At 43.7% G+C, this 25126-nt stretch overlaps 1 protein-coding gene across 1 annotated transcript in view; it reads right to left on the minus strand.

The window, feature by feature from the left end:
* The window catches only part of LOC128340878 (cytochrome P450 2K4-like), a 54350-nt gene that overhangs the window by 15169 nt on the left and 14055 nt on the right, over positions 1 to 25126 (minus strand). Inside the window, exons 2-6 of the mRNA XM_053286661.1 lie at positions 20278 to 20440; positions 17426 to 17575; positions 16204 to 16364; positions 11784 to 11957; positions 2002 to 2146 (exon numbers count right to left, since the gene is read on the minus strand). Of these exons, the coding sequence (XP_053142636.1) occupies positions 2002 to 2146; positions 11784 to 11957; positions 16204 to 16364; positions 17426 to 17575; positions 20278 to 20440 (793 nt within the window). The remainder of the gene's footprint in view (positions 1 to 2001; positions 2147 to 11783; positions 11958 to 16203; positions 16365 to 17425; positions 17576 to 20277; positions 20441 to 25126) is intronic.

Below are 25126 nucleotides of genomic sequence, written 5' to 3' on the forward strand. Positions count from 1 at the left end.
GGAGCATTTAAAAAAAAAGTTACATGGCCTCCGCTCCGCCCCCGGTCCCGGCCTCCGTCTCCCCGGCCTGGTGGGGGCAATTGCCTGGGCCGATTTGGCCCTTAAAGGTAGGGGGGGCGGACGGCGGAGGGAGGGGGAATGGCGGCGGGGGGCCAGGAGCGCCGTTACTAGCGCCCGTTATTCAACGGGTCAAAATTCACTTGTTCATAAAGAATTATGTTCAGGTTTTGATGTGGGGAGACTTAATATTTAAACCCAGTTAAGTGTAAAGATCAGATTTGGTGGCACATGTGCAAGCCATGTGAAATGCCATCATTTCTACTAGACCTCCTTTGTCAGGAGTGCATAAAGTGTTCTATGGGTAAGGTGTTTCATGAAAAGCGGTGACTTCAGAATATATTGATCTTTGAATTGACATTTTTCAAATGATAGCAGGTATTCCCGTAATAGTGCTGAAGAGATGGCCTCTGCTAATGGTGGTGAAGAGATTTCCCCTTTTTCATGTGGAGTGAGACACACAGAGAATATTCAGACTCTGAATATGGTCAGCATGTTCTGTCCTTCATAGTCAAGCATTTTCAATCTTAGCTCATGCAGGGATGCTTTTTTTAGTTCCACTGAGCAGCAATAATAGGGGAGGAGAACAAGAGAGCACAATATACACAGTGCCGGTACGACATTTGAAAATGTAAGCATACCGAGTCAGACCATTGGTCTATCTAGCTTAGTACTGTCTACATAGACTGGCAGGGGCTTCTCCAAGGTTACAGGCAGGAGTCTCTCTCATCCCTATCCTGGAGATGCCTGGAAGGGAACTTGGAACTTTCTGCATGCAAGCCTGCAAATGCTCTTCCCAGAGCAGCCCCATCTCCTGAGTGGAATAACTTACAGTCCTCACACACTGAGGCTATTCACATAGGTGTGCAAAACAGGGCTGAGGGAGCCCAGCCCGGTTTTGCATGCCCACGTGAACCACCAGGATCAGGCCTTATCCCAGTGGCAAACACGCCTGTGAAGCCACCCTCTAAAATGAGGTTAAGGGAGCGAGTGCTCCCGTAGGTTCATTTTTTTGCTTGTGTGGCAGCTGTGGCTGCCACACTGTGGGGAATCTGGAGAGGGGAGGGGGGTCCCCAGGATGCACCACGCAATTGTGCCGTGCATCCTGGTAGTTCCAGGGGCTGGGCCCCGAACCTCCCCACTGCCTTGTCGCATGGGGAGTCATCTGGCCATGCGGGGAGCATGCCCAACACCGCTCATTCGATTGTGGGGAAGGTAAGCTTGACCTGCCTTCCCCGCAGACTGCCCTCTAGTCCTTCTCACTAATCGTGAGAAGAGACTCAATGTCTCATTCAAATGCAAACCAGGGCAGAGCCTGCTTAGCAAAGGGAACAAGTCATGCTTGCTACCACAAGATCATGCTTCCTATCCATGCTCATTCCGATTTAGGAAGCAAGTTTAGGTTAGGTGTTAGGAGGAATTTCTTCTATATGAGTTGCTCAAAAGTGGAACAAGCTACTTTGTGCAGTGGTGAAATATCCTTCGCTGGAGGTTTTTCAAACAAAGCCTGGGCATCCATTTGCCAGAGATACTATAGTAGATTCCTGACCTAGAGGGTTGAACTAGATTCCAACGTCCCTTCCCGCTTTAAAATTGTATTATTCTATTTTGGTGACATCTTTGTCTTGTGGTAGCAAGCATGACTTGTCCCCTTAGCTAAGCAGGGTCTGCCCTGGTTGCATATGAAAGGGAGACTAGAAGTGTGATTACTGTCAGATATTCCCCTCAGGGGATGAAGCCACTCTGGGAAGAGCAGAAGGTTTCAAGTTCCCTCCCTGGCATCTCCAAGATAGGGCTGAGAGAGATTCCTGCCTGTACCTTGGAGAAGCCACGGCCAGTCTGTGTAGACAATACTGAACGAGATGAACCTATGGTTCGACTCAGTAAATGGCAGCTTCCTATGTTCCTTCAGTTCCTTCAACCAACCAACGGCAAAGCACTCACTCTGAATGTCAGGGTATTTCATCATTAGCAAGAGGCCCCAGCGCAGTGTGGTTGAAGTGGTCTCTGTTCCAGCAGCAAATAGGTTTCCCACCACACCTATTAGGTTATCATTATGGAAGTATCCATTAATATTGTTCTTCTTTTCCTAGATGGAATGTGGGGGGAAAGCAATAATTAAAACTTAGGGATGTGCACGTATCAATTTTTTTGGTTCCAAATCTGGCCAGCTAGCACAGGGGCGATTTGTTTTGTCCAGAAATCTCCCGAAACAGGTACATGTGGGTACAAATCATTTTGTACCCAAATTGATATGCACAGACAGCAGGTGCAGTCAGTGATTATCTTAGCAGCAGGAAGGGGTGAAACAAAACAAAAAATCTGACAGATACTATCATGTGAAACCTCTTTGTATTATGATTTGTAAGTACTATTGCGTAGTAATACTGATGTCTTTCTGAATGTTAGAATATCTGTCTTGGTCAAATGTCCATTGGGTCAAGTTCACTCACTTCCATTGTTCCTGATGTTGCCTTTTTAGTGCAAAAGCCACCGCAGCGCCCGGAGCTCCAGACTGCGAGTGAGGAAAACGCAAAGCAGCTTCTTCCCATGTCAATATTAGCCTTCTTGTAAAACAGAGCAACACTGGCATAGGAAGGCATGTTTGAGTGGACCCCTGTCATGTGCCTCAGATGTTACCTAGGTGGCATGGAAAGCAGCCACACTGCAGCGGCTCTGACAGTAGAAAGGTAAACTTAGAAATGCCCTCCTTAAAACATGGGGATTTTAAAAGACTGTGGTCAACATTCTCTGAGGGAGGGCAGGATGGCTCCTTGTTTCAAGAAGGCAATCATCAGATTCATTCTAAAGAAGCCTGCATTGGCTCCCTCAGAGTTCAGCAACTATAGGCCTGTCTCCAACCTTCCATGGCTGGGTAAGGTAATTGTGGGTAGTGGTAATTGTGGGGATGGAAGGCACTGTTCTGCAGTGTTTCTGCTCCTATCTTTTAGGTGGATTCCAGATGGTGTCTCTTGGAGACTTTTCCTCTTCAGAATCTGAACTTTTGTATGGTGTCCCTCAGGGCTCCATATTGTCTCCAATGTTGTTTAACATCTACATGAAACAACTGGAGAGATCATCAGGTGATTTAGTGCAGGGTGTTATCAGTGTGCCAATGACACCCACATGTTTTTCTCCATGTCAACATCATTGGAAGAAGGCAAAACTGCCCTAAATGCCTGCCTGAAGGCAGTGATGGGCTGGATGAGGGATAACAAACTGAGACTGAGAGGTTCTTCTGCAGTTGCCACCAGCTCATCTGGTGGCTACTCAGGGATGAGCCTTCTCCATTGCTGCCCCAAGGCTTTGGAATGCACTTTTTGTTGAAATGAGAACCTCACAATCTCTGACAACTTTTTGTTCACCCAGGCTTTTATTTAGATTTACAGTTTTTAACAGTTAACAGTTTTAACATTGTGTTAAAATGAAATTGTTTTAATGTTATAATTTGTACTGGTTTTATTGTAAACCACCCAGAGACATGCATTTGGGGCAGTATACAAATAAGTTAAACAAACAAACAAACAAACAAACAAACATTCTGACTAAAGCTACACATGTGCTACCAAAAAAAGAGCACATGCCCAGCAGTAGCATTCCTATTTTGGAGACATGGGTTCTTGCATATGATCAGAACCATGCATGTTATGCTGCAGAACATGTCAGCCAATGTGACAAACTACTTATGATCCCTTAATTTCAATGGGACATGGCTAACTGAGTCTGGATGTTGCCCACCATGGCCCTTCAGCCCATGGTTTCCAGAAATTGTGCCTGAAAAGGAAATGTGATTGACAGATCAAATTGAATAATATTTGCACAGCAGATGTTGTTTTCATCCTTGCTTTCTCATACTGAATTTGCAGGATTTGTTTCTTGAAATGCATGCAGCCTTTGCACATATAGCGACAGTGGCCAACATCCAGACTACCAAAGTGCATATGTAAAGAGACTACCAAAGTGCATATGTCCCCCAGAAGCAAACTGTAAGAGAAGAAACATGTTGCCGAGGGTCAGTGATATGTTTCCTCCCAATCACTTCCAGAGTGCAGGGACAGTTCTACCACTTGTGCAAATGCACACATAATAGAGGGACTGGGGGAATTGTTTGCAGGCTATCAATGGCTACTAGTCTGGTGGCTATAGGACTCCTCCAGTCTCAGAGGCAGGAAGCCCCTAAATACCAGTTTCAGGGGAGCAATAGCAGGAGAGAGAGCATGCTCTTGCCTGGTTTCCTAGAGGTATCTGGTGGGTGACTGTTGGAAACAGGATGCTGGACTAGATGGGCCTTGGGCCTGATCCAGCATGGCTGTTCTTATGTTCCTCTTTACATGTGTGCTTCAGGATATCAGCCACAATTGATGTATTTGAATCAACAAAAGGTGAAAATTGTGTAAGTGCTTAGCTAATGTGTTTACGTTAGCGGAAGTTTAGAACTTTGTAAAGATAAAGTGATATCTTAAGTTAGGAAACAGAAGTCTGTGGCTCATGTTGATAAGGCATATCCTGTTTTCTCATTTTTGTGTGACAGATGTTTATTTGAGCTGTGTAAGCACTATGCTAAGGTATAAAGACCTATTGAAATTGTAATTCAGGGTCCCAACAAGGTATGAATCGGTTGGCACCAGCTCTGAGTGACTGCAGTAGAGCTAATAAAAGCCTTATAAAAGTTTCTCCTGTGTCTGGTTATTCTTAATATAAGGACCCAGACAAGAACCCAGAAAAGTGTATTTAGGCACATCAATTGGCGCCCAAAGAACGTGGGGCTCGAGTAGAGGCAGACGGCCAACGATCCAGGACGAAGTGGAGTCCAGCACGCACCCTTGCTATTTGAAGGGAGGACTGCTATCTTGTACCTGGTGATCGTCGATCTGATGTCTCAACATCCAAAATAAAAGGAGAAACAGGCTGTGATGGGACCATTTGTGTGAAGTGAAAAAGGCTGGCTTAAACAGTACGTACTACCTTACATGAGTGAAAACTGGGAGATACGTCTCGCCAGAACCAGTAAGGGCCAAGGTAACCTGGGAGATACGTCTCGCCAGGACCAGTGAGAGCCATAGATAAGAGAAATCTGGGAGATACATCTCGCCAGAATTAGTAAAAGCAATGGGTAAAGGGCAGAGTAAGCCTAAGGGTCCCTCTTCATTAGGATGTTTGTTAAAGAATTTTAAAGTTATGTTGTGGAGTGATTTGCGTTCAAAACGCCTTGTGTTTCTTTGTCAAAATGTTTGGCCACAATATGAGTTGGAGGATAAAAGAAGGTCGCCTGCAGAAGGTAATTTGGATTATAATGTGTTTTTAGCTTTGTTATGTTTTTGTACAAATATGGGAAAATTTTCTGAATATGAATATGCTGGTGGTTTTAGGAGTTTGTGGGCAAAAACCTGAAATGTGTAAACAATGTGGTTTAACTCCTATGGGATTAATGATGTCTGTTGATTAAATGGGTCCCTGATTGATACATGTTCCCTTTACTAATACAGATATCATGGATACCCCAACACCATATTCTGCCCAAGATTATTCTTATTGCAGTTTATTGATGATCTGTTTTTGGCTACAGTGGATAAAAAGGCCAACGAGTACTTCACTGTTTCTCTTTTGACCCATTTGGCACGAGCAGGTTTGAAAAGCCTCAAAGCCGAAGGCTCGGTGGGTCAAATCTGAAGTAAATTATATCGAACTCCTGTTGTCACAAGATGCTAAGAGCTTATTGCCAAAGAGAATGTATACGACTGTGGGAATGAGGCATACCACTACTGATAAGGAGTTATGTTCTTTACTTGGCATGGATGGTTTTTGTAGACAATGGATTCCTGGTTGTAGCCAAATAGCTCAACCGTTGCATGATCTAACTATGCAACCCCACAATCTGTCTTGGACAGAAAAGGCATGAGATGCTTGGGTAAACTTGGAATCTTTATTAGTTTCTGCACCTACACTAGCATTTCCAAATTATGAGAAACCCTTTTACTTGTTTGAGAAAGAGGACAAAGGACTCTGTCTTGGGAAGTATGGAGAGAGATAGAGAGATTGTTTCATATGAAGAGCAGAATGTGTAAGGTTTTACCATTTAAGAGTGTGTTTTGTCTTGGTGTTGTGTCATTTGTTCTGTCCTAACAAAAAGAAAAGGAAAAAGAAAGAAAAAAAAGGGGGGGGGGACCAGATTTGAAAAAATGTATAACTTATATGAAGGGTTAAGCGCAAAGATACGAGTTAAAATGGTCTCAGACAGGCGGAGGAAAAAGCCTGTAGCATTCAATTACTCATAGGCTGCCCTGTGCTAAGACTTAAGTGTGCTTGTGGGCAAACACGGGCATCCTTTTGCTTTGCATAACACATGCAGTTTACAGTGGGCAGCTGTTTATTCTATTGACTCTTGAATGCGGGTTTTAGACACGTTTAAGGTGTATATGGTTTTGGAAAATTGGAAAGAAAAGGGAGTTTTGACCACCGTGTTCCTTCTTATTGTAGCTAAATGTAAAACGTGTAATTCCTATGCTTTATTCATGGTATGTGAGTCTTGGGGAAAGTAGGAGTCTTTTCCTCTTCCCCTGTTTTAATAAAATCTTTGGGAACCCAGCCAAACTTCTAGTTAGATATCAGCCAGTCACAGGAAAAGCTAGTTGAGAACCCCAGTTTGCAACCTACTCTAATTCATTGAGCTTGTTATCAAGAGTTTTTAAAGCATATTACACCATTAAGATTAAATGTAAGAAAATTAGCTGCAGGGAATAGTTTAATACTGTGCAGGGTATGTTTATGGCCGCTTTCTGTAAACACTCAGGATTTTTGTTTGTAACTTTTTGTATGGGGTTGTGTTCTTTGAAAGCACTTTCAGGAGGAGGCAAAAAGGAGCTTTTATGCTCTGAAGATGGGTAACACCTTGGTCATATACTGAATAATTCTTCTGTAAATGATTGTGTTTCTCTTAAAGTTGAAATAGGGCGAATTAACTCTTGAACTGTCTACAGGTAGAACCAGAAATACTGGATTAGCAATGTTCATGCATAAAGATGTTGCATATCTCAGTGATTATTCATAATAGTAGTAGAAAATTAGAAATGGATTCTAAGGTCCCAAATGTTGTAACTCAGCTGAACCCCTTTAAATTGATCTCTTGTTTATTTTGGGTTTTGGTATTGTCATCAGTCTGTTCAGTTATTGATAAAGTAATGAGAAAGAGGGAGTCTCTATAAAAGCCAAGGCATATGGATACCCTGCAAAGAGAATGAACTCCCCCCAGATCAATTGTGTGATCTGTGCACATGCGAAACCTTGTGATTTATTTTTCAGGTGAATCCGGGAAAGATAATCCTGCTTTGTTTTGTATTATGTATGATAAGAAAACAATGCTCAGTAAATTGGTGGCTTCGATATGTTCATGCTCTATTTGAAATACATGGACAGGAGGCAATTATGACTCCATGGAGAAAGATGCATTTTAATGTTTACATGTTTCTGTTGTTATAGCACGGGAATGTGGAATTCAAGTATACAAGGATATTATAGAGCAAAAACTGTATTGGATAAATTGGATAAATTGGGTAATTTTTCACAATGTGTAGGAAAATTTTGGTTATGAGGATCATGTAATAATACTTATTGCATGTAATCATTTATGGAATGAAACTACTTTTGTTGGGCATTAGACAACTTATTAGCAAGAAAAGAGGGGAACTGTAGCACCTTCCCAGTCTCACACCCACCTTTGTACAGGAGGGGCTCTTAGATTCTTTCCCCCCTACAGTTAACCTTGCTTAAGCTTTTTATGGTATGAAGGGATGTCAGTAAATTGTGGGAGAGTGAGAAAGAGAAAAGAAAGGTTTTAAGTGAAATGGATAAAAAGAGTTGTAAACACAAGCTGATAAAATGAGTTGTAAATACTAGGGGTTTCTATATCTTTGTAATATTTTTGTTACCATGTACACTGAGAGCCACTATAAAATGGTCAAAGGCTTAAATTTGAAATTTTTTCACAACCAGCCCTGCTTTGCCTCTGCAAAGAACTTTTGAAATCCAGATGCCACTCCCGTAGCCAATCATACCAAGTGTCAGGGAGTTCCCAGGTACCAGTTTGCTTTCACCTGAAGGACTTCCCAGCTTTAAAAGGATCTAGCTTTCTGTGTGCTACTGTTAAACACATACTTTGTTTTCACAGTTCCTGATTAGAGACTTGATAATAACTTGTATTTATCACAGGCTTCACCCCGCTGCAAGATTATGGACAATTTTTCTGATAACATATTTTACCACAGAAGCCTGTTTGTTTCATGAGACTTTAGACCTCGCGAAAGATATTTAATCCAATTTCAACGAGGTATAGTATTTTTGTTTGGGGCAAGGACTGTTTCTTTTATAGGTTTTTATGAGGATATTGTTGCCCTACCAAGCTTGCTAGTGATGAGGCTGAAGACGGAGAGCTGGAACACTGACGAATCACCCTTTTATGGAGTCAGATACACTGGATGGAGATTGATTGCCCTAACAGAAGTCTGTAAGTATGCTGAGAGCCAGTGTGGTATAGTGGTTAGAGTGCTGGACTAGGACCGGGGAGACCCGAGTTCAAAATCCTCATTCAACACATGACACTTGCTGGGTGACACTGAGCCAGCCACTTAAACGACCTGGCCTGCTTTGAAGGGTTGTTGTGAGAAGAAACATAAGTATGTAGTACATCACTCTGGATATCTTGAAAGAAGAGGTAGATAAAAGAGACTGTATGAGGCGACAGGGGAGCAGGATTTGATCAGCAGTTCCACACAAAAAGACTTTGTGAAATTCAAGTGCTGGAGTTTATGTGTGGCCTTTTGAGTGATAAGATTATGTTTGATCTGCCAGAGTTTAAAAGTCACCAACCCACAAGGGGGGTGAACGTGAACATCATTTCTTTTGACTTCTATGGCTTTTTGCCTCCTGCCCAGGATTGCTCATCGGGTGGAGCCTTCCCTTCCTATAACACAGCCACAACAATTGCTATAAGCCCCAAATGAGGACATTATCCCCTGTTTTGGACTTTGGGAAGCAAGGGCAAGCAGGGAAACAAAAACATAAGTGGAAATAATAATAAAAATAATGCCAAATGACCAATTTGGAGTGGCCTCAGGTTTTACTTGTGTTGCTGGCCTTGATAACTAGACCTAAGGAAGGTTGTGACCTTCCACTTTTGGGGAATGTTGGTTAGCCCATTCTGATTCCAGGATACTGTCCCTTCAGGGAGGAAGGAATTGATGTCTTGTATGCCCATCTTTTTCTCTCAGTAAGCAGGGTCCTCTCCAGGTTCTGTTAGTCACCCAAACAATGGTCAAGTGTAAGGGAAGAATCCAAAGGGGGTCTCCAGAGGACATCAACCCTGACCCAGAAGAAGGACCAGCAGTCCACCATCAGCAACAACTGCATGAGGGAGGTCTCCATTTGTGTTTCCAGTCCAGCCCAATGGTGACAGTGCGCCCATCTGTTGCTATCCTGTGGTAGAGGAAAAATGCCTGATAGCTAACAGCAGGTCAAAAGAGTTGGATCCATCATACCAGAGTCCGGTTTCCAGAGGAAGCGGAGGAAAAGGAGAAGCCTGAGACAGAGGATGGCCAGGGTAACCAAGACCCTGCTAAGAAGGAGACCCCAGAACAGTGAGAAGTTGAACCCCCTCAACGGGTTAAAGACTCTGTTCTAAAGGGCAAAAGGAGATTGAACCATGGGAAAATTTGTAATCATGACTGTGTATGCTTGTCTGCTGAGTTGTTTGTTTTACCTGCTACCTCTACCCATGTTTGTTTTACCTGCTACCTCTACCTGGCCACGGTTACCCACGCCTTAGTCACGTCGCGGCTGGATTACTGTAACGCGCTCTACGTGGGGCTGCCCTTGAAGAATATCCGGAAACTGCAGCTAGTGCAAAACGCGGCAGCGAGGGTTTTATCCGGAGCTGCCCGTTGGGAACATATCACCCCCATTTTGAAAGAGCTGCACTGGCTGCTGGTTCGTTTCCGGGTCCAATTCAAGGTGCTGGTTTTGACCTTTAAAGCCCTAAACGGTTTGGGCCCGGGGTATCTGAGGGACCACCTGCTCCCACGGGTTGCTGCCCGCTTGACAAGGACATCTGAGGGGGCCCTGCTCCGGGTGCCGACAATGAGGGAGGCCCGGCTGTCGTGCACTCGGGACAGGGCCTTCTCTGTTGCTGCCCCCAGACTCTGGAATGCTCTCCCAGTGGCCATTCATTCCTCGGACTCCATCACGGCTTTAGAAAGCTTTTAAAGACTTGGCTTTTTACCCAGGCTTTTACATGATCGTTTTCTACTGCAGCTTCTTTGTGTTTTTATTTGTTGTATTTGTTGTATTGTTTTTATGCCTGTTTTTATGTTTTTATATTTTTAACATGATGTTTTTATTGTCTTTTTATTGTATGTTTTTAACTTTTGTAAACCGCCTTGGGGTTATCTTTTTAACGAAAGGCGGTATATAAATGCAAAAATAAATAAATAAATAAATAAATAAATGCAAGTGTAAGGGGGGTGGTTAACTCGAGTTGAGCAGTTTTGTCCACTGGTTAAAAAGGGAAGAGAAGGAGACGCTGGAAAATCCAATAGTGAAAAGAAATACTGGGTTCCAACAAGCGTGGAGAATCATAATCCCCACCTTAGGAGTAGCAGAATTGAAGAAGGCAATAATTAATATTTCTTGTGATTGGAGAAAATTTTTGTTATTATGTTAACAAAAACAAAGAAATGGTTGAAAACAGTTTTGTATTTTGAAACAAACTTTGCAAGTTCTTCATAATATTGCACATCAAGAGCCTTTAGATTTATGGAAATGGTTAACAAATTGGTTACCTGATCTTAGTTGGCTTAGAAGTTTATTTGTAGTAATTATAGGTATTGTAATATTGTGTGTTTTATTTTGCTGTAGTATTCAATTGTTGCCTATATGTTTTTCTTTTTTTTAATCTCCTACACGGATTCAGTAGAATCCTACAATGCTGTATTCTCATCTTAATCAACCTGACGTTTCAGGGTATAATCAAATGAAAGGGGGGACTGATGTATTTGAATCCACAAAAGGTGAAAATTGTGTAAGTGCTTAGCTAATGTGTTTACGTTAGCAGAAGTTTAGAACTTTGTAAAGATAAAGTGATGTCTTAAGTTAGGAAACAGAAGTCTGTGGCTCATGTTGATAAGACATATCCTGTTTTCTCATTGTTGTGTGACAGGTGTTTATTCGAGCTGTGTAAGCACTATGCTAAGGTATAAAGACCTATTGAAATTGTAATTCAGGGTCCCAACAAGGTATGAATCGGTTGGCACCAGCTCTGAGTGACTGCAGTAGAGCTAATAAAAGCCTTATAAAAGTTTCTCCTGTGTCTGGTTATTCTTAATATAAGGACCCAGACAAGAACCCAGAAAAGTGTATTTAGGCACATCACTATCTGCAACATGTGAACCACCTAGGAACTTGTATATTTATGGGGTGGTATAAAATGTGTTCCATACATAAATTCTATCTATCTATCTATCTATCTATCTATCTATCTATCTATCTATCTATCTATCTATCTATCTATGTTAAGGATTGCTAGATGTTTGGAAATGCTTGCTAGCCTAATTTGTGTGGTTGCTTTTTCTTTAGATTTCTTGGGAACAGCATGTGCATCCACATCATGCACACATGCTTTGAAACCACAATGAGACAACTGCAATGCAATCAATGCCATATTTAAAAGTCTCCATTACCTCTTGCTGTCGGATAAGAAATGAATCAATAAAGCTTCTCTGGTCATTTTCATCCAAATCTTTGAGGTGTTCTATGAAGGTGGCAGTTACAAAGGCTTGAAATTCATCTCTGTTATTAAGGAGCGTCTTGTGAGCTCCAGAAAGAAAGCCAAGAGCAGGAAACAGGTTATACAGCTGAAAAGAAAGACAAAGAACAAGATATATTAAGAGGGTTCAACAGTACATGATGTTACCAGGTGGACATCTCAAAGCAATTTTATCAAAATAGCTTTGTTCATATTCTAGAGAAGAATAAATAACGACACTGAAGGATTACTTAATACACCTGAAACTTTGTTTTGTGAATGTTCATTAGAGGCTAAGCTCTAAGAAATTGCGGATTAATCGGAAGATTGTATACAGACCACAGAAAAAGGAAGGTTGGGGAATTCCAAATTTAAGACTATATTATCAAGCAGCACACCTTGGACATATGATACCATTTATACTAGAAGATTCAACTAAACAGTGGGTCCAAATAGGGAATGCACAAGAGGCAGATGGTTTTTCAATACAAGTTCCTTTTTGTACATTTCCCCCCCAAAGATAGTCAAGATTAATCATTTATTTACTAAAGCTATGTTCCTGATATGGAGGAAAAGATATAAGGAGTTGATGGGAACTATCTCCCCATTAACACTCTTGAAGATTTATGTTGACCTTGGTAATAAATATATGTTGACTCAGCTGGATTTATTGGGGAAATATAGGTGATGTAGATTTAGAGATTTTTTATAATGGGGATGGGTTATTTAATAGGGAACAGATTGAGTACAAGATAGGTTATCAAATACCATGGTTATTTTGGTTTCAAATAAAATCTATTTTGAGTAATAAGGAGATAGTAAATTCAGTATCTCAATCACTTATGTTTTTAAAAGGAATTTTGTTGTATCAGGATCAGCCAAAGGGGATTGTCTCCAAAATTTATATTTGATTGTTACAATTAGAAATCGGGGACCCTCCAAGAGTTTTGAATGATTTTTGGGAAATGGACTTGGGAAGTCCTATAGAAGAGAGTAAATGGCAATCATTATGGAAGTCTGGGGGATTCCTGTCTGCTTCCATACAAGAATTACAATGGAAGATCTTACATCGGTGGCATTTAACGCCAGTAAAATTAGCATATATCTCTCATAATTATTCTGCTCAGTGTTACAGGGGGTGTAAGAAAAAGGGAACATTTTTTCATATGTGGTGGTCCTGTGAGAAGGTGGTTTGTTTTTGGTAGAAAATATTTGGAGAAATAAGAATTATAACAAAATGAAACACTGAGTGTTCTCCAGAATTAGGGTTATTACATATTTTTGTAGGAAATAAGGCCAAGTGAAAAATTTGGAACTGGTAATTCTTTAAATTTTGGCAGAAAAAACACAAATTGTTCAACAATGGAAATATTTGGATCAATTAACAATTGAGCAATGGTATACTAAGGTGTGGTCAACTGCGCTTTTAGAAAATATCACTGATAAGATCAGATTAATGCAGGCTGTGAGAGTAGAACCACAGTTTCACCGTATTTGGGCAGTTTATATTTGTTATATTAACAGTACTAGATTTGATTCTGGATTTTCTTGGGATGTTTGGTAAACATGATTGTTAAATGTACTGTGTTATTATGTTACTGTTATATGTTATTATGTGCATATTGCAAATAAAAAATAAAAAATAAAAAATAAATAAAATAAAATAAAAATAGAGGCTAAGGCTGCAATCCAGCAGTGTTACTCTGAGTGTGGTGGTGGTGGCGGCGGTGGGGTTGGGGTTCTTCTTATCAGCTATAAAAATGAATGTATTAAGAACCATGTAGTCCCATGGGCAGCAATGAAAAAGATCCATTATAAGAGTGAATGTCATTCTTAGATTAATGGTGCAACTGCAGGAACTGCAAAGACAGTTACAGTGTTGCTGGTGTATCCAGCCGAAGAAGGATTGCTGTGAGCCACACCCACTTTGGTCTACTGCAGGCCTTTCCTTCTGGCTGGCTGTTTGCAAGTGCAGAAGCAGCGACATTATACGTGGCTGCAAGTGGGAAGGTCAAGACATTCTGCTGACCAAAAAACCTTTTGCTTTAGCCCTGGTGCATTGGCTGAAAAAAGTTGATTTGGCATCCTGAAATCTGATCAGTCTTCATCTACTGTCTACATCCACTGCATAGTTCAGGCCAAAGAGGGAGGAAAGGGAACAAATACTTCACAACAGCTTCTTACATTTATTATTATTATTATTATCATTATCATTATTATTATTATTACATTTATATCCCGCTCTTCCTCCAAGGAGCCCAGAGCGGTGTACTACATACTTGAGTTTCTCTTTAACAACAACCCTGTGAAGTAGGTTAGGCTGAGAGAGAAGTGACTGGCCCAGAGTCACTCAGCTAGTTTCATGGCTGAATGGGGATTTCAACTCGGGTCTCCCCGGTCCTAGTCCAGCACTCTAACCACTACACCATGCTGGCTCTCTCATGAAATTTATGTTCATGCCCAAAATCCTCCTTTTCAAAGAACAAGACTTCTGGAATCTTAAGATTTTTAAAAGAATAATTGGAGAAGGAAAAGAGGTTTGTGGACAGAAGGCTATGGAGATTATGCACAAAGCAGAATATAATCTGTCTCAAGGAACAAATATCCTTTTTGTGGGAAATAGTTTGACAGAAAATGGAGTCAGGGAAAGGGAAATAACTCATCAATTTGTCAGTGAACACTTGCTTTTAAGCTTGAACATTATTATTTCTTGTTTACATAGTCAGGCAGGTGTTATTGACTGGTTGGTTTTATCCAGACATCGAGTCCTTCCCAAGGACCTGGGATGGCTGAATTTTATCATCAATGTTGTTGCCGTTATTATTATAGATATCGTTGCAGAATATAGGCTGTTTCCGGTAAAGTTGCTTTTTGTAATTGGCTGATAGTGATTTCGGTGGCCCCTATGGCGTTGAGTTGCTCTTCAAGGTCTTTTGGAATTGCACTCAGGGTGCCAATTACCACTGGGATTATTTTGGCCTTTTTATGCCACAGCCTTTCAATTTCAATTTGTAGATCTTTGTGTTTTGTTATTTTTTCTATTTCTATTTCTATTATTTATTTATTTATTTATTTACACAGTAAGACAGGTGTTATTGACTGGTTTGTTTTATACAGACATCGAGTCCTTCCCAATTATTATTATTATTATTATTATTATTATTATTATTATTATTAATTTATTCAATTTCTATACCGCCCTTCCAAAAGTGGCTAAGGGCAGTTTACACAGAGAAATAATGAATAACTAAGATGGCTCCCTGTCCCCAAAGGGCTCACAAACTAAAAAGAAACATAAGATACACACCAGCAACAGTCACTGGAGGTACTGTGCTGGGGTGAATAGGGCCAGTTACTCTCCCCCTTCTAAATAAAGAGAATCACCACGTTAAAAGGTGCCTCTTCGCCAAGTTAGCAGGGCATTACATGACAAATCTAAATATTGAAGCCATGAATGACAAGTTTATAGGAAGGTGCCAGGTTCATTTCACTCCGTATTCTCTATCCTGACTGAGTGTCGTGCCCTATCTGTAGATGCAAGGGACTGAAGCTGGGATCATCTGCATGGAAAGCATAGGTTCTCTCACTGAATGATAGACTCTCCCTATAGCAGTGGGATGAGTAACTACTGAAGGCAGTGACATTCTTCTCTTGAACCATCTGAAGCCCTCCTAAAAGCTGTACTTCTTTTCTGAACCTTCAGCATGTTTTCAGTCTTTTGAAACTGAGGACTAGAGAGTGGAGGAGGGGAATTTTGTGACAGGGAAACAAGGTGTGCAAGCCTGGGTGGGTGGGGTGAAGAATAGGCTAGATGCTCTCTCTCTCTCTCATGTGAGACCATTTTTACATGAGGTTTTTACATAGGGGAAGCATCCAACATATGCTCACTCTCCTCTGTTCTGCAGTGGTACAGTTGTGGGGTGACTAGCACATGATTTCCCTACAAAATTGAATGAGCAAGTTCCTTGGAACAATTGGTTTTGTACCAGCCACGGGGTTCTGTGTTTATTCAGTGAATCATGGGAACACATGATTCATGAAGCTGCCTTATATTGAATCAGATCACAGGTTCACCTAGGCTGTATGATCTGACCAGTCTCAGCTCTTCGAGAACTCAGGGTTGTATCACACGGGCAGCAGAGCTGAGATTGTTTCACTTGCAAGTTGGAAATTAACCCTTTGCACGCAAAGCATACGCTTTACCACGGAACCATGACACCTCCTGTAACACATGGAATATACAAGATACAAAGTTATTCTGTGGAATGCACAAAATATGCACAGCCCTACCTACTCGTCATGCTCTGGAATTACAGCCAAGTGTTTTAGCAAGTTTAAAATTAACTATTGGTTACCAGGACTGAGGGAGTTCCCAAAAGCTGGATATTTTCATTGATCAACTGCAGCAGTCTTAAGAATGTGGGGTCTTCATATTCAAATCGCTTGCCAAGTAATATGGACACAATAATATTGGAAACAGAAGCATTCATGATTGTCTTAATTTCAAATGGTTTTCCTGTGCAAGATATTAAAATGAAACAGAAATATTTAGAGGAAATACACATTATGGAAATAGTATCACTATGAAAGTTACTCTTCACGGTCTTAAGATCCCCATGTCATCCTGTCTATGTTTAGTCTCCCTTCGTCTTAGAAATCAGTCCAATCCATACTTTGTGTTCAATGTGCATACAGTTTGTATACACTTCACACAGAATTGTTAACCTGTGCACAGTTATTCACACATTTAGAAGTGATGTGTTCGTTTTTGAGGGGAGAAGTCCCCATGTTGATTGTTAACATGAATGCTTGTAGAACCATTCATATGAAAACATTTAGAAACATGTACAACACAATGAGGCTATTCACACAATGGGGTGAAATCGGGCTAGTGGAGGCTAGCTTGATTTCGCCCCATTGTGTGAATCAGCCCTGTGGTTCCTAGGCAGGTAACCTGCATAAGTAGCCCTGCCCTAAAACCAGGTTTGCAGAACGAGCACTCTGCAAACCTGGTTTTAAAGATCGTGAGTAGCCGCGCCGTGGCTCCGCACCGTGGCTACTCATGAGGAGACCCCCGGAGGGGAGGTGAAAAGCCGCCTCCCGGCTCCGGGGATCTCACCAGCATGCCCTGTGTGCTCGTGCAGGGCATGCTGGAGCTTCCGGAGAGCAATCGGCCCCCTCTCCCTCCAGCCCCTGCCGACTCCGTCACCCAGGTCTCGCCCAGATCGCCAGCTCCTGCCCAGATCGTCTGCAGGGCGAGCGGACTCCTCGCTCATCTCACCAAACTGGATCTCACCAATCATGAGACCCGGCTCAATGTGTGAATGACTTTATTGTTGGTGTATTTGGGGTTGTTTTGGCTAAGACGTGCTAGTAATCGTTTAAATGTCACAGGTACCCTTGAGATACATCTGCACACTACTGGCATAGACTACTTTAATAGTCATTACTTCTCCCCAGGAAACCTTGAGAGTTACATTTCTTGGCGTTGGGGATATGTGAGAAAACATTATCTGCAACTTTAAATTATTGGAACATAATTCTGCTCTCGAGTGCCAGAAGGAAACACCAACCTACCTTCATAAGTCTCAAATTTCCTTATTAGGAAATGGCACTCTTCAACAATTTTGTCTTCAATAGTCCTCTTGCCCATCCCATAGTCCCGTAACGTGGTCAATGTAAACCGCCTCATGACTTTCCAGTTTTCACCATGAGCAAAAACGAGACCTGATTAAGAGGTAGGGGAGCAACATTGAATGTCAGATTATTCTAAGTTCTTTCGATTATATTCAGATCCCACCTTTCCCACATGGAAGTCAGGGTAGCATTCCTAAGGCTCTCGGGTACAGCGATGTGTCTACAATTGAACAATGGAGGAGCAAATGTCCCTGGGAACCTGAAGGAGGGGGGTTAAGTGGGTGGGTGACAGCTTGCTTTTTGCCCTCCCCCTTTCACTCCTCTCTGAAGAAAAAGGTGAAGGGGCAAGGGCCAATCTCCACCTTTGGTCCCATCCCAGGGCCCACGCAAACATGGCTATAGTCCTGCCAAGAGGTCTCCTATGCAGGCACCAACCAGACTCAGATCTGCGTAGCCTCTGAGAAGTTACTGTAGCATGTTTTGTGATGGGTGGAAGGAGGCCCTGTACACTGTGGGGAATGGAGGGAGAACACAACGTGGACCTGTGGCGAGAGACACATTGTGGCTCCTTCATGGTCCCTCTCAGCTCAGGTTGGGCTACAAGTGTCAGAGGTGGTGGAGTAGTTTTCCCTCAGTGCAATAATATGCCTTTAGGTACCACTTTGTTTCCCCCTGTGGCAGCCATTCATTCCTAGGAAAAATAAGGGGGTGAGTATGATGTTTGGCCCTCCTTAACAGTGTCCTGAATTACAGCCTGTTTTGCTTTACCCCGTAACAGGCAATAGGATAAATCCACTGATATCGGGCAGTATATATGTATATGTTCTCATATATATATGTATGTGTATATATATATGTGTGTGTGTGTGTATCTATCTATCTATCTATCTATCTATCTATCTATCTATCTATCTATCTCAGGATATATATATATGGTGCAGGTGCTGCCGGAGGTGTGGTGAGAGGGACCTTTAAGAGTAAATTAGTATACCTCCACTACCACTGCCCCGAGAGCTGCTCAGAGCAGCAGTTTAGTACACAGCACCTGCTGCAGCATGGGATCAGCTCTGTCACTCAGAGGCACCTGGCGCTCGGGGTGCTGGACCATGTCCCCCTTGGTCCAATGGGGCCTCCAAAGGTCTGGGGGGGGGGCTCCTGTGCCTGCCCCGCCTTGCTGATTTTTTCCATGATAGTATCTGCCATGTGCACAGGGTGGGGCACGGAGTGAGCCATGCTGAGCAGGCCTCCCCCCATGTGGCAGCGGGGCAGGCCTGTCTGTCCTGCCCAGCGGCCCTTGAGAACTGTGAGGTGCTCCAGCACGCCTGCAGCACGCCTGCACAGTAGGAATCGAGCGTCGCAGGCCACTCTGCCCACTGCCCTCGCTTCCACACGGGGGGCGGGGAGGCCTGCTCAGCTCACCCCCCCACCTGCTGGGCATGTACGTGATGGCTGCAATTATGGGGAAAAATCAGCACACTCAGGCAGTGGCAGGCTTCTGAGAAGGACTTCCTGGACTTTTGGAGGCCCCCCTAAATTCAGGTTTCTTTCTTTTTTCTTTAAAAAAAAAAAACCTTGGAAAAAACTATATACTTTAAGAGGGGGGGCTTGTGATGGGGGCGGGGGTTCTTGTCTTCAGGTCTGGATGCCAAAATTACCTAGGTGCATCACTACCGCCATTCGGCTGCGGGAGGCCTTTTGAGTGGCCAGGAAATGGCCTCTACTCATGTGCAGAGGTGGTGGAGCTGATCCTCCACCACAGAGGGCTGGGCAGTGTGCCACTGCTCCAAGCAGCATTCAGGTGGAGCAGTAATGGAGATAAGCACCTACTAATTTACTCCCAAAGGTGCCTCTCTCCACACTCTCCCCCGCCCCCCGTGACACCTGTACCGGCTGCTACTGATATCGGGCACTAGATAAATATGATAAATAAATAAATGAGCGATGCACTGCAGCAGGACGTCCAGTGCACTTTGTGAGGCTGTACTCACAAAGGCTGTATTCACTCTCTTTTAAAAATGTCTGAATAGGGCTTTTATCTTTTCTGCTGATTCTTTAATCTCCAACCACTCAGTGTGGTCACCATAATCTTTCTCCATTTCTCTGAGACTTTTCTAGTTGGAGGTTCTTCAGATCCTATGATAAATGATATAATGCAACTTCTTTCTGCTCTCTAACTCCCTAAGCCTTATGCTGTAGATGGCAAGGAGGGAGTGAAGGTGGCATGGGAAAGCATTTGCCCAGAACAATCTCTGGTTTGATTTATGCAAGAGTATCCCCTTGAGTTCATTGGTAACCATGTGTAGCTCCCAAGTAGGTTTACCAACTGATGGGAAAAGTCTGATTTGTGGATTTCCGGGACAATCCTGGTCAAACAGCGGTGGTTAGGCCACATTTAACCAGGACAGATCCGAGAGATCAGATCCTGGTGACCTGTCCTGGCTAAATGCAATTTAACACAGTAGTTTGACCAGGATTGTCTGGAACTTCTGGTTTCTCACAATCAGCTCTGTAGGGCTTAGCGATCCTGGTTAATTATTTAACCTGGATTGCCATCATTGTAAGAATGCTGCCACTGTTGCAGAGAGATATCTTTCTGTATAAGCTGTTTGAAAAACTGCAAAGTTACTCTCAGGCTACAGTTATACCCACAATTTTACAGAATGCCAAAAAAAGGCGGGGGGAGCTAAGGGGGAACTAAATGTCCACAATAACTTCTTGTGGGCATCTTGATTTTCCATTCCTGTTCATGAGTGCAAGCAACACAGACTCCTATGCAGAAGGAAGGACCTCACCATGGCCCTTGGAAATTTTGGCAAGCATCGAGTTGAAGGGCCTCTCAGCAAATGCATCTGCCTGGTTCACCAATGCCTCCTTGACCGTCTCATATCCTGTCAGTACTACCACTTTCTTGAGTCCCATTTGGACACTGAAGATGGAGCCATACTGTTTTGACAACTGGAATTCAACAAAAGAAAACATAAAAACCAGTTCTGATCATCAAGTCGAGCCTTATATGCTGAGGATGGAGTAACCTGATGCAAATCATCCCTCATGAGACTACAACCAGATGTGAACTTATGTAAACGTAAAGGCCAGAGAGTCAAGTGATAAGTTTTCATGCTAGTTGAAATGAGGTTGTTCAGTACATACCAGTGCACTCAGTGGCAATCTAAGCTTCCCTCCTAGAGATAAGAGCTAGGGATGTGCAAGAAACAGATTTTGCATTTCTGAGATCCTCAGGTTGGCATGTTTAAATGTCATCAGCTAACCTGGCACACTTGATGATTTCTTCTAACTGCATGAAAGTGCGAGACCAACTGATGCATCCCTTCCTGTGGAAATTACTACACAAGACAAGAGATGAAAGTTTGGGGCGGTGTACAAATTTGAGGAAGAAAGAGAAAGATATATATAGAGAGAGATTGCACATGCAGCACCTGAAATATGATTATTATTTTATTTATTTATTTATTTACACAGTCAGACAGGTGTTATTGACTGGTTTGTTTTATCCAGACATCGAGTCCTTCCCAAGGACCTGGGATGTCAGAATTTTGTTATCAGTACTGTTCTTGTTGTTATTATAGATATAGTCACAGAATATAGGCTGTTCCCAGTCGGGATGTGCGGTTTGGATCCGAACCGCTTCGGATTCGGAGGTTCGAATCCGGACCGAATCGGGCCCATTTCGGTCCGGATCCAGACCGAATCCGGGCCAGTTCAGATCCGAACCGGTTTGGATTTTCCGAACCGGTTCGGATGTCCCATTGCCTTCTATTGAGTGTCTAGAGTCTTTATTTTAAGTTAGAAGTGTGTCCTCCATTTTGTGGCTCATTCCTGAAAGTTTAGCTCCTGGCATCCATTTTGTGAGTCTATTTTCAGGCATTGCATAGGCTGCGTTATTGATCCCTTGATTGGCCAGAATGAGTCCTTTTGCTCTGGTAGGCTGCTTGGCTGTGTACTGTTGAGAGCTGGCACCCTGTTGGCCGTGGGGGGAGTGCAAAGGTGGGGGCTCCAAAAGGAGGGAATTTCAAACCTATATAAACCCAAGCCTCTTGCCTAGAAACTTCTCTTTGGCTGCAGTTGTGGGATCAACTGAGACTTTGCTTGCTCCTTGCTGCTGGTGTCTGTGAGTCCCTGACTGTGTGTCCTGTGTCTCTCTTTGTTGTTGTGTGCTACCTTCTAATCTTTTGTCCACCTGCCCTCTCTGTGACTCTCTGTGTCAGTGTGTCTGTCTCTGTCTGTCTCTTCTCTTTACTTACTTTATCTTTTTTTAAAGTTTCCCCAAATTTCCCTGTTTCTTTGTCTGTCCTGCTTTCCTCCCCCCCTCCTCTCCCTTCTCATCCCTTGGGCCTACCCTCCCCCACTCCCACCCACTGCATTGATTCATTGCTTTAAAAGTTCTGTTTATAATTGCTCTTTGTGCCTTGCCTTGTTTTTGTTCAACTTTTTGATTTTCATTGCATTCCATTGGTTTCATTTATATATTGCTTTGCTTGCTGCTTTGATTGCTTTTTGTTAACTGGTACTTGCATTTTGTTTGTTTCTGCTGCCCTGCTGAGTTGGTTCCCCACCCCCCCCACCCCCGAGAGGCTTCTGTTGTTATTATAGCCAGTTTTTGTTGTTGTCCCATATAATCAATTTTGGTTCTCTTTTGGTGGTTGGTTGTGTGCTCCTCCTCCCCCCCCCCGAGAATTGCCCAATTTGCTTTTGCTTGATATTGGTTTTTCATTCAGTGTATTCAACTTTTGCATTTGTTGTTGATTGTTCAGATTATTGCTCCTTGTTCTTTGTGGCCCCCCTGCTCCTAACTTGCCCCTCCCATCTAGAAGCCCAAACCAAACCCATCCCACCCACCCCACCCCATCCAGCCTTCTCACCCTTGCTGCTGCCCGCCCGAGTTCAGCTTTTTTTGTGCAGACTTTGCTTTGCAGTCCTTATTAATATTATTGCAGCATTTTTTTAATTGTCTCTGTTTGGTTTAGTGGGCCTCTGTCTGTGTTTGGTTCCCCCTCCCCACCCCCCACCCCTGCCCAAGTTTTTTCTGCTGGTGGTTTTATTATATTATTCATTGGTTTAGAAAGAATATTGGGTTTTAAACTTTTTGGCTTGTGTTCCCCCTGATTGATATATCGCTTTATTTGCTCCCCTCCTCCTCCCTCCCTGCCTGTTCCCCCCACCCTCACTCCTCCCTGACCCCAAACCCAGCCCAGTTCCTCCCCCCTCCCATTCAGTCAGCCTTCTCCACATCCCTGCTGCCTGCCCGCCCGAGTTCAGCTTTTTTTGTGCAGACTTTGCTTTGCAGTCCTTGACTCCTTATTATTAATATTATTGCAGCAATTTTTTAATTGTCTCTGTTTGGTTTAGTGGGCCTCTGTCTGTGCTTGGTTCCCCCTCCCCACCCCCACCCCCGCCTGAGTTTTTTCTGCTGGTGGTTTTATTATATTATTCATTGGTTTAGAAAAAATATTAGGTTTTAAACTTTTTGGCTTGTGTTCCCCCTGATTGATATATCACTTTATTTGCTCCCCCCCACCTCCCTCCCTGCCTGTTCCCCCCACCCTCACTCCTCCCTGACCCCAGACCCAGCCCAGTTCCTCCCCCCACATTCAGTCAGCCTTCTCCACATCCTTGCTGCCCGCCCGCCCAAGTTGTTCTACTTTCTCCTTTGCTGTTTGTTGCCCCCTCCCCTTCCCCCAACACCCCTTGCCACACACTAGCCCCCCAACCAACCAACACACCCTATGCCCCCACCACCTCTTCTTCTGCTTGCCCCTGACTCCTTCTACATACCCCAGACCCCTTGCCACACACTAGCCCCCCAACCAACCAACACACCCTCGGCTCCCACCTCTTGGGACTGCTGCTGCTGCTGTCCTCCCCCCACACCTGAATCCCCCCTCCCTGCTGCACTCTTCTCTCTCTCTCTCTTCTCTCTCTCTTCTCTCTTTCTCTTTGTCTCTCGCCCCCCCTCTTTTCTCTCTCTCTTTTTCTCTCTGCTCCCCTATCCCCTTCACTTCTTCCACTTCCTCCCACAGCTGCAGCCACACAGTATCCTACCTCTGACCTCACCTGGAGGCTGCCATCAGTTTTTTTTCTTTTTAAAGTTTTTGGTTGATTTCATTTGTCTCTGATTGGGGGTGAGTTGAGCGACACAAATAGTGTTGTCTCCTCACTTCTGCCCCTCCATCGTTGACCTACCCCGGTTGCCTGTGCCTCGTGCGGCTGCCCTGTTGTGTCCCAGCCCAGGGTGGCTGGCTGGCGGCGGCGCATCCATGACCAGCAGTGAGCGGCAGGAGAAGGACCGGAAGAAGAGGGGTTAGTCCGTGTGCAATTGTGCACCTTTTGTTGCCCCCTTTCTCTCCCTAGTTGGCGGTTTTAAATAGGGACACCCCTATTTTGAAATGCATTTGGGTTGTGTGGGGGGAGGAGGGTGTGTGGGGAGGGACCCTTGGAGATGTAATGTTGTGACTTGTGTCTTGTTGCTTGATGAAGAAATTGCTGCTGTGTGTTGTTGCATTGCATGCAGGTGAGGTGCTATTTTAACAGGTCACCCAACACACCACCACACCGTCCCCAGGTCATTATGTTCGGAAGATATCTATGATGATGTTCATGCTGCCAAGTTGATGCCTGCTTGCTTGCCTTGGGCGGCAGACAGAGTGAGTGGGTGGGTTCTCTTCTCTCTCTCTGTGCAAGTGAAGTGCAATTTGGGTTTTGTGTCAGTGAAAGTTCCTATAGGCTGGCATCATCAGTTTGCCAAAGAAGGGTTTCCTTCCTGGGGTCATTCTAGTAATCTTTGAAAGATATGTGTTGATGATGTTCCAACCATGCTTCCATCAAGTGTTTGTTGCTGCTTGCTTGCCAAGTTGCCATGGCATTCGGGAAGGCAGAGTCACAGTGGGTGGGTTCTGTGTTCTGGTTTTAAAGTCAATAAATAGGTTGCATTGCAAGTTTGGTGATGATGCTCCCCCCACAGCATTTGAAAACCACCCCCCAGAACCATACCATTCAGTTCACTAAATAAGGGATTCCTCCTTTGATCTGCAGGTGCCCAAGCTTTGATTGCGTCCCCCCCCCCCGGTAGGTGCTGTGCCCTCCCCCCATCCACTCTCCCCCAAAATAAAAAAAAACTTGCCACCCACACCACAACTACTCCACCCAACTGCCCGTGCCACCCACACCAGGGGTCCACCCTTTAATCCCCAATTTTTAAAAACAACCTCCCCCAGACCCATCTACCCCCAATTGGCTTGACACCCAAATTTTAAAAGGTCACCCTCCCCCTCACTTCAATTGGCTCCCCCCCATATCAAAAAGTCTTCCATCCTTTCCCCCCTAATTGGCTTACTTTTTCAAAACAGCCTCCCCCCCCCCCCCGCTGGCTCCAAATCAATTGTGGTTTTTTTGCCCCTTTCAACCCCCTCCAAATTACTTTTTTGCCCCTTTCTGGCCTTACTCTTAAAGTCTCCCTCCTCCTAGATAAGAATGTCTGAGCGCCGTGTGGCGGGCAGGGCTCGCGCTAGGTTGCCAGGCAGAGGACGTGGGAGAGGCCAGGAGCAGGGTGCGCCTGCGGAAACTCGGAGACAGAGAGGATGCGGGGAGCCTGAGGACACCCCGGTCCTCCCCATTGGAGAATAC

The sequence above is a fragment of the Hemicordylus capensis genome, chromosome 1 (genome assembly GCF_027244095.1).
Source record: "Hemicordylus capensis ecotype Gifberg chromosome 1, rHemCap1.1.pri, whole genome shotgun sequence".
In the NCBI taxonomy this organism is placed as follows: domain Eukaryota; kingdom Metazoa; phylum Chordata; class Lepidosauria; order Squamata; family Cordylidae; genus Hemicordylus; species Hemicordylus capensis.